General features: G+C 38.8%; 2 protein-coding genes and 1 non-coding gene across 3 annotated transcripts; all 3 read left to right on the forward strand.

The window, feature by feature from the left end:
* Positions 1 to 18: 18 nt before the first annotated feature.
* Positions 19 to 11,396, forward strand: plag1 (pleiomorphic adenoma gene 1). The gene is made up of 3 exons (XM_067400262.1): positions 19 to 329; positions 4,867 to 5,199; positions 9,147 to 11,396. Exons 2-3 carry the CDS (start codon positions 4,967 to 4,969, stop codon positions 10,072 to 10,074), a joined length of 1,161 nt encoding a protein of 386 aa, XP_067256363.1. The 5' UTR covers positions 19 to 329; positions 4,867 to 4,966; the 3' UTR covers positions 10,075 to 11,396.
* Positions 11,397 to 13,902: 2,506 nt separating this feature from the next.
* Positions 13,903 to 17,243, forward strand: rps20 (ribosomal protein S20). The gene is made up of 4 exons (XM_067400279.1): positions 13,903 to 14,059; positions 15,332 to 15,431; positions 15,612 to 15,685; positions 16,999 to 17,243. The coding sequence occupies exons 1-4, from the start codon at positions 14,057 to 14,059 to the stop codon at positions 17,179 to 17,181; spliced, it is 360 nt and encodes a 119-aa protein (XP_067256380.1). The 5' UTR covers positions 13,903 to 14,056; the 3' UTR covers positions 17,182 to 17,243.
* On the forward strand, positions 15,475 to 15,544 carry LOC137031385 (small nucleolar RNA U54). Its single transcript, XR_010896528.1, has one exon. It is a non-coding gene; the product is annotated as a small nucleolar RNA U54 (small nucleolar RNA).
* Positions 17,244 to 17,253: the final 10 nt, after the last annotated feature.

Raw genomic sequence — 17,253 nt, forward strand, 5'->3', positions numbered from 1 at the left:
TTAACGAAGTCGCAGCGATTGACAGAATCCCCGACGAGTCCTAAATTTTAGATTTTCTGAAAGTGAAATTAAGTGGCGGTGAAATCTGAAAGTGACAGTTTGTTACACAAATCACGAGCGCGAGGAAGGAGGGCGTCGAGGTGGGCGTGGCCAACGCTTGGGTTGGTTGCATCGCAGCGCATACACAATGGCTGCTGGAAAGAGGGGAAAGCAAACAATTTTTAGGCCCGCCGCGTCTAGCAAAAAATATGAGAAAAAAATTATTAAAAATCCGGGAAATAGTTGAAAGTCAAGAAAAATACCCTAGAAAGGATGTTAACGCTCCTACGGTGAGTTTTACGCATATTAAGAAAATTGTTACGGCGTTCTTTAATTAAAATATCGGGGTTATTCAAATTATGAGAGAGGGGTGAGCTAGAGGGAAAAAAAGTTTTGTGTTAATCAGCGCCCAGTCTGGAACTTAAGAGAAAAGCAACGAAAGACTGAATTATGTAGAAAATCGAACATTATTCTGTTGTTGTTTCTGTCAAGTCACGTTGCGCGCGGACGAATGTCAATAAACAGAGAAACGCGTGTAGTTGTAAAAAGTTGAAAAAAAGTTTTTAAAATTTGTTTTCTCTCACTATAATAACGACTGGATCGCGTAGCGAACTAATGCGCATTTAAATACTAAAAAAATACACTGCGCAAAAAAAATGACACGAAATGAACGCGTTTGTGATAGAAGCACCTTTCCACGTTCGTAAACGCGGAATTTAATAAACAAGCTGTTTAGTTCTGTTTAACTTTGACATGGTGCACAAAGTTAGTCCCAGTCAGTGTGTTTATTGACTATATAGCTAATATTAGGGCTGTCAGTGATTCATACAAAGTTGCACTGTGGGTCACTATAGGAAGAGAAGCTGCTTGTCAATATCGCAAACAACCAAAATGGTGGGAGAAGTGAAGGGGGACTAATTAGGAGATGCTGAGCTGAGCTCATCTGTCCAGAATCATTCTGCTCCCAGAGAAAGTCCCACTGAGATCAGGATGTGATAGGTGGATATTAAATCTTAAAGGACAGAATGCGTTAGTAAGAGTTTGATTTCACTGCTGACACTGACTGAGAGGTCAGTGGATAATATCACAGTTGTTGGTTGTTAGGACGCGGGGTGCGGTGCGTTTCTGCACAATCTCAGCCAAGATTTACTTGCAATCAATAGTTTCATAAGTGACGCGTGCATGTAATGATGGCGCGCGTGCGGCATTGTGCGCAAAACACCTATAGAACGCGCATGAGTATGTATATATATGGGGAAGGTTAAGATTCCCCATCTGGGGTAGTTATAAGGACCTCCATCGTTTTTTTTTTTTTTGTGTGTGTTTTTTTTTTGCTCCTGGATGTTCTTTTTTGAGCAGCCTTTGAGCTGAAGGGGGTCATCGGGTTTACCGCGCAGTTGTTATGGATGTTCTGTTGCTGCTGGTTTAAATGTGACTGGAAGAAAGTCCGGAGTCCTTCAGAAAACGTCAGACCTTTCCGCGTATGTGTTTTGGAGCGCGAAGAACTGCATGGATCAGTTTCGCAGAAGAAAAGCTAAAGATTTAGCGTTCTAACAGGCTCTTATCTGTGGCTAATGTCTACTTTAAAACTGAGTTTCGGTAGGAAGTCAAAAAGGTTGGGACTGCGTAAAAAAAAAAAAGTCAGTAAAAATAGGGCACAGTGTACTGTATAAATATGAAGGAATTTTCCGTAGTCTATTAGTTTTTTACAGGTGTTTCACCTGTATTTTGAATTATGCATTGCATGTTTTATGGTTAAATTTACCGGATAAAATCCTGGCAGAAAATGTTTTTATTTTGTACAGATTTGGTGCAGCAATATGATTTTGAAGCTTATTTCATCATGTCTTTATTTTTGTTTGCTTAATTTTTTGCTGGGAACTAAATGTTTTATTTGCTATCATAATCATAATATTTGCTTTAAGGTTTAAACTGTTCAATCACAGTTTAATTCTGATGGTTCTTTCTGTTGCATGGCTTATTTATTACTGAAATGCATGAAAAATATGTGTAACTGAATGATGAAAGAGCTGATTAGTTGTTGGGTTAAATGTTTGCCCAACCTGCTGGGTAGTTTTATTTAATTCAACTATTGTTTAAAGATTACTGTATTTCTTACTTAAAATGAACCAAAAATATGCTGGAAATGAACATTTATTAAAGTTTATTTATTAATGAACATTTTCTTACAGTTTAATGAATAATAATTAAAAAAATAAACTGCTTATTAAATCAAATTGCTTATTAATAAATGTTCACTTTTTGATTATTATTGTTGCCTTTAGTAATTATGTCTGTTTTTTAATTTCCAACATATTTTGGGTTCATTTTAAGCCAGCCATATAGTCATTTTTAAACAATAGTTGACTTAAATAAAAACTACCCAGCATTTAACCCAATCGCTGGGTTTGACCATTTTCAACCCAGCTTGGGTTGTTTTTAACCCAGCATTTTTTAGAGTGTATATATATAAAACTGCAGTTACAGGTCTGAAATGTTTAAAAATGTAAGAATATTTTGCACAAAGTATTTTAATTTTGTACCTAAGTATATTTTGCCATTTAATAAGTGAGCATTACCAAAATTTTAAGTAATTTTAATACATACAGTATTTTCTTAAATCATAGAAAAGAAAGAGCTGATTAGATGTTAAAAGGCATAAAATGATGAAATAATTGGTTTAAAAATGTTTTATTTATTTATTTTCCTGAGAATATTTAAATATTTACAGAGATATAAAAGCATCTAATCCAGAATGGAACAGTTATAAAGGAAAAGTGTGAGAGAAAACATAATTAAACATTCCAACTTTAAATTGGCATTTGCTCTTTGACTTTTCATTGCAAATATTCGGCTGGTAAATGAGGGATTTGTATAGCATTAAAACACTTGGGAGATTGAGCTGGTCGAACTTTTGTGAGTTTTTGAGATAAATGAAACAAAAAGGTGTGAAAACGATCATAAACTCCTAAGGCTTTGAAAACAGGAAGGCATCAGTGCGAAACACATAGTAAAGAAGTGCAGCTGAGGTTATTAATGAGTTTTACTAAAGAAAACGATCCATGAAAACGACTAAAAACGCTGTTCTGCTGCCAGGCCAGTAGATGGCGATGTCACTTTGTGAAGAAACATTATTCGCCTATAGCCTGAACACGTAATAAATGGCATCACTGTTTTCACAAATTCGTGTTTTTGGAGGTGATAACATATCGTTTTCAGAAACCTGCACTTTGAAACCCGTTTTCAAAAGTTTGCATTTTCAGGCCCCCAAAATGCCATTGTCGTGTAAATAAACGGCCAAAACGCATAAAAAGTTTTAAGTTTTTAGTTGAAAACAGTATTGTGTAAACGGCCTCTATATGGGGGTTTTCACGCTCATGCATTTTTAGTTGTTTTGGCGGATCTGTGTGAACGGGGATTGTTTTGTCAACGGTGTCGTCTGTACACAAAAAATGAAAATGAAAAACTTTTCCATTTTAGTAAATCATTGTTGTGTAAACGTTGAGCCTGAAAGAATAACATTAAAAAAACAGAGCAACATTATATTCGCTATTAGACTGTGCAAATATTCCACTGACAGCCTTTAGCTCAGTTGAGTAAAGAAGCTTCTCCTGTTACATGATTATTCGTACACTCTGATATCCTGTGTTGTTTTGTATGCTATGTTAGGTGTGCATTATTATTATCAAAGACTAGGGACTTTGTTATTATTCACTGATTGTGCTAATTCATGCTAGCAACATGTTAAAACAGATGGAGCCCCGGACAAATCGTGCACATGATTCACTATTTCGTTCCCTCGATGTATAAATTATGTGCATGATTTTTAAATCGGGAATGAATTAGTTAGTCAGTCGTGTGCACAATTACATTTTTTTCTTGCATGTCATGTGCGGGGCTCCATAAAAACAGGCTACTAGCAATGTGAGAATTCATGCTAGAAACATGTTAGCAGTGTGTTAAATCATGCTAGCAAACATGTTATAACATGCTAGCAATGTGCTAAATCATGCTAGTAGCATATTAAAATATCCTACCAGTGTGTTAAACAATGCTAGCAACATGTTAAAACATGTTAGAAATGTGCTAAGTCATGTTAGAAACATGCTAGCAATGTGCTAAATCATGCTAAACATGTTAAAACATCTTAGCAGTGTGTTAAACCATGCTAGCAACATGTTAAAACATAGGCTACTAGCAATGTGCTAATTCATAGTGTACTAAATAATGCTAGTAACATGTTATACCATGTTAGAATTGATAAATTTTGTTAGCAACATGAAGAAATGTGCTAATTCATGTTAGAAACATGCTAGCAATGTGCTAAATAATGCTAGTACCATATTAAAACATCGTACCTGTGTGTTAAATCATGCTAGCAACATGTTAAAACATGCTAGCAATGTGTTAATTCATGTTAGAAGCATGTTAGCAAAGTGTTAAATCATGTTAGAAATGTTAAAACATCTTAGCAGCGTGTTAAACCATGCTAGCAACATGTTAAATCATGCTCGCAATGTGCTAATTCATGCTATAAACATGTTAGCAATGTGTTAAATCATACTAGCAATGTGTTCATTCATTCTAGAAACTTGTTAGCAATGTAATAGATGTTATGTTAAAATGTGTTAGCAATGTGTTAGAACATGTTAACATTTTATTGTCTTCTTTGAAAATAAAATCTTCAAACTTCAAGCTTTTCAAAGAAAGGTTATCAACCTTTACTCGTCTAGTTTTAGCTAAAGTTGTTCAAGGTCATCATGGGTTTTTTGGCAATCTGTAAAGATTCTTTTGTAATGTTTGTTTCTGTCGCTATCTTTTTTTCAGGGCCTTGCGTCTCTGCTGTGTTGATTTGGGCTTTTACGCGCTCTCTGTGCTGGGACGTATCACTCGTGTCCTCCGCATGGCTTGCTGTCGCTAGGTTGCCATGGCAACAGTACCTCCCAACGACTGCCCCGGCACGGCAGAACACTGTCGAGTGAGGAAGAGGAGAGTCGAGGGGAAAGTGAGGAAGAACTTCTCCTGTCAGTTGTGCGAGAAGGCCTTCAACAGTTTGGAGAAGCTGAAGGTCCATTCGTACTCCCACACAGGGGAAAGGCCGTATCGCTGCACACACACTGACTGCACCAAGGCCTTCGTCTCCAAGTATAAACTCCTACGGTAGGTACTCGTACTGTCACAAACCATTAAAAGGCCCATCATAGGTCTCAGATGTGAACCCACTCTCTCTGTCTCAATCTGACTGTGATTATAAAGTAAAATATTCATAGATCATTATATTTTGATGGTCCTGGAACAGCATTCTGTCCTACATATTAATCTTATCTTAATCGATAAACTTGGGCTCACAATGCTTTTTGGAAATGCAGCCCTTAACGATTCATTGGTGAATTGGACTGCTCCAATTGCATCTCTTTCAGAGCGAGTCTCCAGTCAACTTACTGATTCATATGATTTGGTCAGACTTATTCAAATGATTCGATCAGAGCTAGTCTCCAGTCAACAACTCACTGATTCAAATGTTTCATTCAGGGCGAATCTCCAGTCAACAACTCACTGATTCAAATGATTTGGTCAGGGCGAGTCTCCAGTCAACAACTCACTGATTCAAATGATCCAGTCAGAGCGAGTCTTCAGTCATGAACTCACTGATTCAAATCATCAAGTCAGGGGTGCGTTTCCCAAAGCCAACTGTGGTCGCAAGTTCTGTCATTACCAATAGAGTTCAATGGAATTTGCAACCATAGTTAACAATGCTTTTAGGCAACGCATCCCAGAATGAGTCTCCAGTCAATAACTCACTGATTCGAATGATTCAGTCGGAGCAATTCGCCCGTCAACAACTCTTGATTCAAATGATTTGGTCAGAGTGAGTTTCCAGTCAACATCTCGCTGATTCAAATGATTCAATTAGAGCAAGTCTCCAGTCAATTACTCACTGATTCAAATGATGTGGTCAGAGTGAGTCTTCAGTCAACAACTCAGTGAGTCTAATGATTTGTTCAAATCGCGAGTATCCAGTCAACTACTTACTGATTCAAACGATTCGATCAGAGAGAGTCTTCAGTCAACTACTCACTGATTCAAATGATTCGGTTAGAGGGAGTCTCCAGTCAACAACTCACTGATTCAAATGATTCGGTCAGAGCGAGTCTTCAGTCAACAGCTCACTGATTCAAATGATTCGGGCAGAGCGAGTCTTCAGTCAACAATTCACTGATTCAAATGATTCGGTCAGAGCGAGTATCCAGTCAACTACTCACTGATTCAAATGATTCGTGCAGAGCGAGTCTTCAGTCAACAACTCACTGATTCAAATGATTCGGTCAGAGCGAGTATCCAGTCAACTACTCACTTATTCAAATGATTCGGGCAGAGCGAGTCTTCAGTCAACAACTCACTGATTCAAATGATTCGGTCAGAGCGAGTATCCAGTCAACTACTCACTGATTCAAATGATTCGGGCAGAGCGAGTCTTCAGTGAACAACTCACTGATTCAAATGATTCGGTCAGAGCGAGTATCCAGTCAACTACTCACTGATTCAAATGATTCGGGCAGAGCGAGTCTTCAGTCAACAACTCACTGATTCAAATGATTCGGTCAGAGCGAGTATCCAGTCAACTATTCACTGATTCAAATGATTAGGTCAGAGCGAGTATCCAGTCAACTACTCACTGATTCAAATGATTCGGTCAGAGCGAGTCCCCAGTCAACTACTCACTTATTCAAATGATTCGGGCAGAGCGAGTCTTCAGTCAACAACTCACTGATTCAAATGATTCGGTCAGAGCGAGTATCCAGTCAACAGCTCACTGATTCAAATGATTCGGGCAGAGCGAGTCTTCAGTCAACAATTCACTGATTCAAATGATTCGGTCAGAGCGAGTATCCAGTCAACTACTCACTGATTCAAATGATTCGTGCAGAGCGAGTCTTCAGTCAACAACTCACTGATTCAAATGATTCGGTCAGAGCGAGTATCCAGTCAACTACTCACTTATTCAAATGATTCGGGCAGAGCGAGTCTTCAGTCAACAACTCACTGATTCAAATGATTCGGTCAGAGCGAGTATCCAGTCAACTACTCACTGATTCAAATGATTCGGGCAGAGCGAGTCTTCAGTGAACAACTCACTGATTCAAATGATTCGGTCAGAGCGAGTATCCAGTCAACTACTCACTGATTCAAATGATTCGGGCAGAGCGAGTCTTCAGTCAACAACTCACTGATTCAAATGATTCGGTCAGAGCGAGTATCCAGTCAACTATTCACTGATTCAAATGATTAGGTCAGAGCGAGTATCCAGTCAACTACTCACTGATTCAAATGATTCGGTCAGAGCGAGTCCCCAGTCAACTACTCACTTATTCAAATGATTCGGGCAGAGCGAGTCTTCAGTCAACAACTCACTGATTCAAATGATTCGGTCAGAGCGAGTATCCAGTCAACTACTCACTGATTCAAATGATTCGGGCAGAGCGAGTCTTCAGTCAACAACTCACTGATTCAAATGATTCGGTCAGAGCGAGTATCCAGTCAACTATTCACTGATTCAAATGATTAGGTCAGAGCGAGTATCCAGTCAACTACTCACTGATTCAAATGATTCGGGCAGAGCGAGTCTTCAGTCAACAACTCACTGATTCAAATGATTCGGTCAGAGCGAGTATCCAGTCAACTATTCACTGATTCAAATGATTAGGTCAGAGCGAGTATCCAGTCAACTACTCTCTGATTCAAATTATTCGGTCAGAGCGAGTCCCCAGTCAATAACTCACTGATTCAAATGATTCAGTCAAAACAAGTCTCAAGTCAACAGGCTTGTTCGATTTGAAGCTGCGCTGCACTGTCTGATCAGTGTATGACATCAAAGTACCACAATAGTGATTAGAGAGCAGATGGCTCTGTATGCATTTGAATCGCTCTCACGGTACGTTGATGTCATACACAAATCGGTCTGTGCAGCGCAGCTTCAAGTCGTACAAGCCTAATAACATACTGATTCAAATGATTCATTCAGAGTGAGTCTCCAGTCAACAACTCACTGATTCAAATGATTGGGTCAGAGCGAGTCTCTAGTTCACAGTTCCCTGAATTCACAAGTCTGACTCAAAATGACATTTTGATATTTTGTCTTTTGGTTATAAAAACATAAAAAATTCAAATCTACATTTTGATTTTAAAAAGTTTATTATAAAAACGTATATTTTTTCCCCCAAAATGAAATAAATCCATGACAATTTTTTTTCAAAATGTAATTAATCCATCAATATAAAAGTTATTTTTCAAATTGAAAATATACAACAAAGTAAGTTGATTCACATATATGACAGAGTTTAAACTTTGCCAATATTTATCTTATATACAGGCATTTGACTAAAAATGCATTCAGTCTTCCTCCCAAAATGAATTCAACGGGTCATCTTGTTAATGTTATAAATTAATTATTTGTCATTACCGATTAAAAAGTATCTGGCGCCAACGCACGGTTAAATAAACACATTTGCCGAAAAAGGAGACTGGGGTTTGTCGCGTTTTGGAAAGAAAGGGAAAAATATGACAGAATAACACGACGGATATCACATTTTGCGCAAAATTAATAAATAGCTTTTCAATACCGACCAGATACAATACTGATTTTGGCGGAAACTCAGTTTTTTGAAAATGGCGTTTATCGCGTTTTGGAACCAAACTCTTCATTTGTTAACACATATTTTGCCTATATATGTGTGTGTGTGTGTGTGTGTGTGTACATTAATGATTGAATAATTGATTGAAAGGGATGTTAATGCCCCAAAATGCGAAAATCACATTAACCCTTTCCCTGCCAGCATTTTCTACAATAGTTGCTAGTCAGTGCAATGCTTCTATCACTTGTTTCTGCTTCTTCTTCACCTGTGTTTTGAACCGGAGATTCAGAATATGCGTAACAGCGCCCCCCACCCTATAAACAGTGAAAACATGGATTGCCGGAAACACTCGTCAATGGCGGGGAAAGGGTTAAGCAAGACCAGATATACTCAATTTCATTATATGACATTTGGTCATCAAAGGAATAGCTCCCGGTATGGTCAGTGTATGCTAATGCATATTTGTGTCCATAGGCACATGGCCACACACTCGCCAGAAAAGACACACAAGTGCAGCTACTGCGAGAAGATGTTCCACCGTAAAGATCACCTGAAGAACCACCTCCACACACACGACCCCAACAAGGAGGCTTTCAGCTGCACGGAATGCGGCAAGAGCTACAACACCAAACTTGGCTTCCGAAGGCACCAAGCCCTTCACGCTGCTCACCGTGGAGACCTCACCTGCCAGGTGTGTCTGCAGTCGTACCCAAGCACTCCCCTGCTGCTGGAGCACCTACGGGGACATGCGGGGAAAAGTGCTACCGCGACTAAGGAGAAGCGACATCAGTGCGAACACTGCGAACGACGCTTTTACACCCGCAAGGATGTGCGACGCCACCTGGTTGTGCATACGGGACGCAAGGACTTCCTGTGCCAGTACTGCGCCCAGCGATTCGGCCGCAAGGACCATCTTACCCGCCATGTTAAGAAAAGCCACGCTCATGAGCTGCTGAGGGTTAAGGCGGAGCCTGTCGATTTGATGGAGTCACAATCCTCGCCAGCATCCGGGCCACTCACCCTAAGGTATCCACTAGGTCATGCTTCTTACTCGCCACCGCCGCCCTTGAGGGCGGAGCTTGAAAGCTATCTCCTGGAGCTACAGGCTGAAGATACACCCAAGCTGAGTGCTTCCGCCACGGTGACCGGAGAGACGACGTCGTCCCTGGACTTTCTGTCTCCACTGTTTAATTTTCTGCCTTACAACCAGGGAGCGGGGCCTACTTTGGGAGTGGCTTACAGCCAGGAGGAGGGGCTACTGGCCACACCCATCCAAGACACGCCAGAGCCTCTTAGCCTCCTTCACACAATCTCACACTCACAAAGCACTCCGAGTTACACACATCCACCATCTCTGAATACAACCACCACCCTGCCTCGCTTCCACCAAGCCTTCCAGTAGCCCAAACACTTATGGTTTTTGTCGCACTTTTATGTTTATCATCAACTTAGCTCTTAATCAAATTCGAACAAGCACATAGTCCAACAAATCTTGCCAAAATTGCCGTGTTTTGAAGGAAAGTCTTGAGGACACTATCATTACAGATGCATTACTCGTTTTATGTTTTATCTAGAGGAGTTTACTGTATCTGAACATTAAAGCCCTGGGTATACTTCGTTTTTTTTACACATACGCTAGTGTATGCGCACCGTCTGCGCGAAGCATACATGGTTGCCACCTTGTGGCTAAACTAATTACAGCAAAAAAAATTAAATGCGCATGTGCGACCAGTGGTGTGCGTACAGTATGCGCATACTCTTCTGATGATGAAATTCGCATCACACGCACCCTCGCGTACGCGTAAAAAGTGAAGTATACTTTGGGCTTAAGAAGCAGAGCTCAGTTTGCAGTGACGTTTAGCTCTTAAAATGCCGACAGAGATAGAGAGTGCGTAGTTTTAATGTCCTCTCATTAACACTAGTGGTTTTGAAGTTCCATCAAAGCTAAAAGATAATTCATCTAATGTTGTTTCCATCTCTTTGTTTGTTGTATGGCTCATGAACTGTTGGGTACTGAACTACCAGCATTTTCAACTATTTACAGCCAAAGGCAACCAAAACCTTCATAGCTATAGAGAGGAAGGCTCATCTCGTTATGTTTTTTTTTTTTTTTTTTTTTTTTTTTTTTTTGTTGGCTGTTTGCCTTCATGCTGCTGCTCGTTGTAAGGGCCTCAAAGGACACCAGCGCAGGAATGCTTCACAATTCACACCAACAAAGGGAAAGAAGGACGAAGAATCACACACACACTCACACACTTACTCTGTTCTCTCTCTTACTTTATTCAACCTCATCCACCAGAATGCTGGCTGTTGCACTGATCAAAGCTGTCGATGAACGAAAAATTCATATCGGTTTTTGCTGTCTCAGTTTAAGCTCACAGCTTACAAAACTCCAAAATACAATCTGTGACAGACTGTGTCATCAATATTGACTTCTCTCTGAACATAAGCTGAAGAATCAAATGTAGGTTTTTCACATTGACAGCGATTCGCAAAGCAACCAGTTCGTTTTCAATGAGAGTTGGCAATTTGAGGCGACACAAGTGACTCAACTTTATGCAAATGGCCAGTGACGCGATGTGTCGGCTGCTAATGGGAGTCCGCGCAAATATGATGTGATCGGTCACATGATCTATCGCAGAATGCAGCAGTTGAGTTGGAATGCCTGCTAGTAACCCACAGTACAGCAAGCGGTTGATCTCCTGCAATGTAATCGCTTTCAGTGTGAACATGTCTTACTCTAGAGTAGTGGTTCTCAAGTGGGGCCACTAGGGGGCGTCAGGATGAGTTGGGGGGGGGGGGGGGGGGGTGCAAAAATTGTTGTGGACAATGGGGGACTTTAAGTCAAAAAGGTTGAGATCCACTGCTCTAGAGCCCAGTGTTGGGGGTAACGCATTACAAGTAACTTGAGTAATGTAATCAGATTACTTTTTTAAAGTAACAAGTAAAGTAACTCATTACTTTTAAATTTACAACTCTCTGAGTAATGCATTACTTCAAAATTTACAACTCTCGGAGTTACAAATATCTGAATTACTTTTTCAAATAAAGTAACGCAAGTTACTTCCCCCCCCCCAATTTATTGACCTCTACTGTACAGGTGTGAATTTGTATTTCCTTCAGCCTGAGGCTCATTCAATTCACTTTTGCTGTGAAAAGGTCTTTACATTTGGCAAAAACGTTTACTTTTTTTTGTTTTGTTTTTTAAACAAATCAGTAAGCCCAGCCCAAGTGAGAAAAAGTAACGCAAAAGTATCGTAACACATAACTTTCCATAAAAAGTAACTTCGTAATTCAATATTGTAATGGATTACTTTTAAAAGTAACTTTCCCCAACACTGTGTGTGTGTGTTTGTGTGTGTGTGTGTGTTTGTTTGGGTGTTTGGACAGAGTCTGTAAATGTCTGTTTGATGTTTTTTGATTTATTTCCTCGGAAGCTGAAGGTTGTTAAAAGCTTAAACATTCAGAGAACCTCCATTTGGGGCGTATGTTTCATAATAGCACTTTCGGAAAAAATAATATGCCCTTTATTTTGTGAAAGTAACTGTTATAAATAGTTTAGATGTTATAATTAGCCTTTAGAAGATTTTAAGCATACATACACAATGCTATATGTGTGATATTTTTACAGGTACACTTCATACAGTGTTTTGTTTTTGTTGTTGATGTTTTTGTTGTTGTTTTGCTTTATTGCACAAAATATCAAATCGTCAGTGTCTCTCAAACGAGGCTTCAGCCAAAAAAGAAAAAAGGTCAATTCCAGCAAGATTACTTTAGCAAGTACTTAGTACATTTACAGTTTTTTTTTTACAATCGCTAGAACACATTTCTCAATACTTAGGTGATTTTTTTCAAAACTCTCCAAATTTCACATTCAAAATGCAGTTAAACATGTCAAAGGTGCACGGCAAAGGTTTGCACCCAACAAACACACTTTGTTACTCAGCAAATTGCTGTCTTGCACAGTTTTGCATGATCTTTTTGAACTTAAGAGTATGTAAAAGTGCAAATTGGCCTGTATGAGTGCTAAACAAATTCATGTAATTTGACAGATGTTGTAATTAAATGCATTTGATGATCCACAGTTTAGCTCACATAAAGTGACCTATTGAGAATCATGTCCGAGCGATTGTAATAAAAACTGCAAAGTGTCTGATAGCTTCAGTAATGACACAGATCTAGGTGGCTAAATGACCCGCTTCCATGAGGTCATCCAATGTCGTTCATTTTTTGCTGCTGAATCGTGGACTTGTATATCATTGGGAGCCACAAACTCTCCTGTTCATTGGTACAATCACAACACAGAGTGTTTATGAGTGACGCTCCTGCAATAAATCTGATGGATAATGCTGCTAAAGGACAGTGTAAAGCCCCTGGTGGTGCAACAGACCTTCTCTCCTCTGTTTTCCCTAACATTTCAAACTGTTTTAAAGTGTGTTTGTGTGTGCGTGGGGGTTACGTGAGCCATATTGTTAATGTATTTGTAATATGGTGCATATATCATTTAGAGGATGGATGATATGGATAGATGAAATAGCATTCCAGCCATAATTATGTGTGTTCTTTTTTGTTTTAATGTCTCTGTAATGCCATTCTGTGACAATGGCCTGCTATTGCTAATCATGCATATTTTACTTTAATGTATTTTACAAACTACTGTTGTGTATAGCCTAAGACAGAATCCCATATATCTATATATGTGTGTATGTGTGTGTGTGAATGTGTGTATCATGCTGCCACAGCTGACGAGTCTCATACTGATAACATCATCCAAAGAGAAAGTTATTTATTCGCTGACTAGCCGTGTCAGGTCAATGTTAAGGAAGGCAGGCTGTTGGCAGCGATGCGTGTTTCTGATGAAAAGTGTGCGTTTCTGTGTATGTTCAGACGACCTTTGCTGCTATGTGAGGAGAGGAGAGATTTGGTCCAGTGTTAATACTGTCCACAGTACTGAGTGATCAATAAACACAAGAAGGACTCACTTTACCAAGAGTTTGTGTGTGTTTAGAAAGCTCTCAGACCCCTTTGTTTTCTCACATGGAAATATTTTTTTTTCAATGTGTATTTTGATTTATGAACTGTTTTATGTGTGATCTATTTAATTATTTTTAAAATGGCTTTTTTATTTATTATTTATATTTATTTAAGCCATCATCCTCAGTGAAAAAAAAAAAAATCCCGCAAAATGCTCTTTGTTCCGGCGGAATTGTCGACGCAGCGCTGACGTCACACAGTACCCGTATGCTGCGTATAAAAGCACGAAGCAGGCCGCTGATCCGCCCTTTCGTGAAGGACCGCAGTGAGGTCGTGTTGCGCCCTTCCTGACTCACCGCTGTTCGCTTTTCAGCCTTTGCTACGAATAAGTCGGTCAGGAATTAGTGATCATGGTAATTTTGAAGTTTTTTTAATATCATAATGAGTGTTTTTGTCGCATCTTGTGTCTTTATTTAGGTCCGAAAACGCGGCGCTGTTGCTCGTTCTGTGAGCTCTTGTTTTTTTTGCGGTCATATTTTATATTTTTATTTTACGCTGGTAGTGGTAAAACATTTTTTTTATTTACTATTATAAATAAGTTTTAAATGCTATAAGAAACCAAAAAAAAGACTATTTGTACATATATGCTGCCTTCACGTGCTATCTGTAATATCCTACTTCCGACTTAATTACGAGCTCGTCGCGTTCAAGTGTTTTGTTGGGAAAAAAAGGGAAATCATGGAGGATACCATATTTATTTTTTGCTTATTTATTGGGAAAATCTTATTAAAGCCAAAATTATATTTAATGTCCCATTCATTGACAACCGTGAACAGTCCCGGGTGAAAAGATATAGTAAATACTAGTGTTTTTGAATCATACTATAGTAGTATATTGTATTTACATCACTTTGTTAATGAATGCTACAGCATACTGTAGTATTAACTATAGTTAACGAATACTGAAGTATACTTTAGTTTTTACTACAGTAAACTAGTGTATATTGTAGTATAATATACCCTAAAGTTGTAGAAATCTTAGTACAGTATTGGGTAAAGTAATTTGTTTATATTACTATAGCAGTTGTATTATCACAGCAACTATAGAATTGCTGCAACAAATTAATTCAAGTACTTTACTATAGTATGGTTCAAAAACAATAGTATTTACTATAAATTACTATAGTGTTTTTTCACCTGGGCTGGTATCTAGATAGCTTGTTCTTTAATTTTAGTCAAATACAGGCTATTTTAGCTATGCATAAATCATACAATATGATTCAAATTGTTATACATGTAAATATGTATTACTATAATGTCAGGAAAAGGCGATGTAGTTGATATGGAAAAGTAATAAAGAATATCAGTCCCAGCATCAAGCTTTCTCCCCTCCGCCATGTTGGCCAGCCCAACTCAGAAACAGGTTTCCCAGTAATACACAAAACTGTTTCTCAGTAATACATACGACTTGCGATGGCGTTCATGTCCGATTTCAGCGCACATGCATATATTCTGAATAAAGATATAGTATTTGTTTAATTTGTGAGGGTCTTAAAGCCCTAAATTTGATTTTAAAGACTGCAGATGACTGACTTTATCTAGTTTGATCTGTGGGCATGTCAGCCCTCAATTGAATGCTTAGTAACTGTTCAAGAAGTTTAATAACGGCACATGTATGTTTCACAGGCATTTAAAGACACCGGTAAAGCTCCTGTCGAGGCCGAGGTGGCCATCCACCGTATCCGCATCACTCTGACCAGCCGCAACGTCAAGTCTCTGGAAAAAGGTGCGTTTGTTTGCGCTGCACTTCTCCATCTGTACTAAACCCACGGCAATGAGGATGAAAACTATAGGAATGACATGAGCATGATTTGTATTATACGCTATTCTGAGCCCTTTTCCACAGAGCACTCATCTGTGTCTGAATGTGTCGGACACGTCGTCATTAAACATGTTTTCTTTTCAGTGTGTGCTGATTTGATCCGAGGTGCTAAGGAGAAGAGTCTGAAGGTCAAGGGACCTGTGCGTATGCCCACCAAGGTGAGCAGACTTGATCTTTTCATATTTGTTCATATTTGAACAGTTCAGATGGCTTCAATTAAGTACATGTCTTTCACAAACAGACTTTTTCCCCAAAGAATGTTCCAGATTTTAACATGCTTTTTCGATAGTTGACATTAAACATACCACTGACTTTGCTACTACATGACGACTAATACTCTAATGACTGCTAGTTCACCTTTGTGGGTCCTTTAAAGTCTTAAATTCACTTATCAAATTTAAGGCCATAAATCATATCTTAAATAGTACAAGAAAAGTCTTAATCATTATTTCAAGAGGTCTTAAATTTTGGGACAGGAGTCGTGATACGGTTTAATGAGACTTAATAAATCATCTCTTTCTGAATTTAATAAATATGTGCTACATGTTTAACAGTAAACGCGCACTGCTGTTGCTTGCTACCTTTCAGAAAAATTTGGCGTTCTAAGAAGTGCAGCTGCTTTGTATAACCAGGGTAACCACTATATTTCTGCTGTTCCATAAGCGCCACACCACAGCAAATAATTTACCTATATTTCACGTAGTGTTAACCTGGGAATCAAAAAGAAGCAAAAGTACATTCTGTGGGAAAAATATACGCATCACAATCGTATTTTAAACTTATAATTGACATGCTTTTAAATGATTTTAAAGGCCAAAATGGGAAATGTATAATTTTATGAAACTTTTTGTCATCTGTATTTGGACTTTAGAGTTTAAATCATATAGTCATTTTACAGTTTAGGATGTCACTGATGACACTGACTGACTTCGCCCATATGGTATTAATTTTATTTGTGTGGATGTTAAAATTTGAGTTTTAAAATCTCTGCAGATACCATGTGACTGTTGGGGAAAGTTAAAAAGCAGTGTTACAATATTGCATTACTCCCTAAAGTAATTGCGTTACTTGGTAAATTTTTATGGAAAGTAATGCGTTAGGTTACTTTTTCTGGGCTGGGCTTGCTCGTATTTTAATAACAAAAAACCTAAAGTTCTATTTTTGGCTAATGTAAAGGCTCTTCACAGCATAAGTGAATTGAATAAGCCTCAGACTGAAGGAAATGCAAATTCATGCCTGTACAGTAGAGGCCAATAAATGGGAAACCAAAATAACTTGCGTTACTTGTTTAAAAAAAAAAAAAAAAAAAGTAACTATGTAGTTGTAAGTTAAAAGTAATTTGTTACTTTAAAAAAAGTAATCCAAGTCAAGTTACTTGTAAAGCATTACCCCCAATGCTGGCCTGTGATGAAGTTGCAGAGTTATCGAAATAAAATGTTTTCCTTTCCTCTTCCTCTCTCTTCCAAATAAGACTCTGCGCATCACTACCCGCAAGACTCCGTGTGGTGAAGGTTCCAAGACCTGGGACAGATTCCAGATGCGGATTCACAAGCGCCTCATTGACCTTCACAGTCCATCTGAGATCGTCAAGCAGATCACCAGCATCAGCATCGAGCCCGGTGTGGAGGTGGAGGTCACCATCGCCGACGCATAATCTCTGTCTGCTGTTTTTGCTGTCAGATCAATAAAATCGAGATTTTTTGCATCTTTGTCTGCTGCCTTTTTT

This window comes from Chanodichthys erythropterus, chromosome 11 (assembly GCF_024489055.1).
Source record: "Chanodichthys erythropterus isolate Z2021 chromosome 11, ASM2448905v1, whole genome shotgun sequence".
Taxonomy (NCBI): Eukaryota; Metazoa; Chordata; class Actinopteri; order Cypriniformes; family Xenocyprididae; genus Chanodichthys; species Chanodichthys erythropterus.

Excerpts from the sequence above, each read along its gene's own strand:
- plag1 (XM_067400262.1), top strand. The coding sequence starts at position 4,967 with ATGGCAACAGTACCTCCCAACGACTGCCCCGGCACGGCAGAACACTGT. Across the intron at positions 5,200-9,146 it reads TCCAAGTATAAACTCCTACG|GCACATGGCCACACACTCGC; the intron begins GTAGGTACTCGT and ends TTGTGTCCATAG.
- rps20 (XM_067400279.1), top strand. Across the intron at positions 15,432-15,611 it reads CGTCAAGTCTCTGGAAAAAG|TGTGTGCTGATTTGATCCGA; the intron begins GTGCGTTTGTTT and ends TTTTCTTTTCAG. Across the intron at positions 15,686-16,998 it reads CTGTGCGTATGCCCACCAAG|ACTCTGCGCATCACTACCCG; the intron begins GTGAGCAGACTT and ends CTTCCAAATAAG.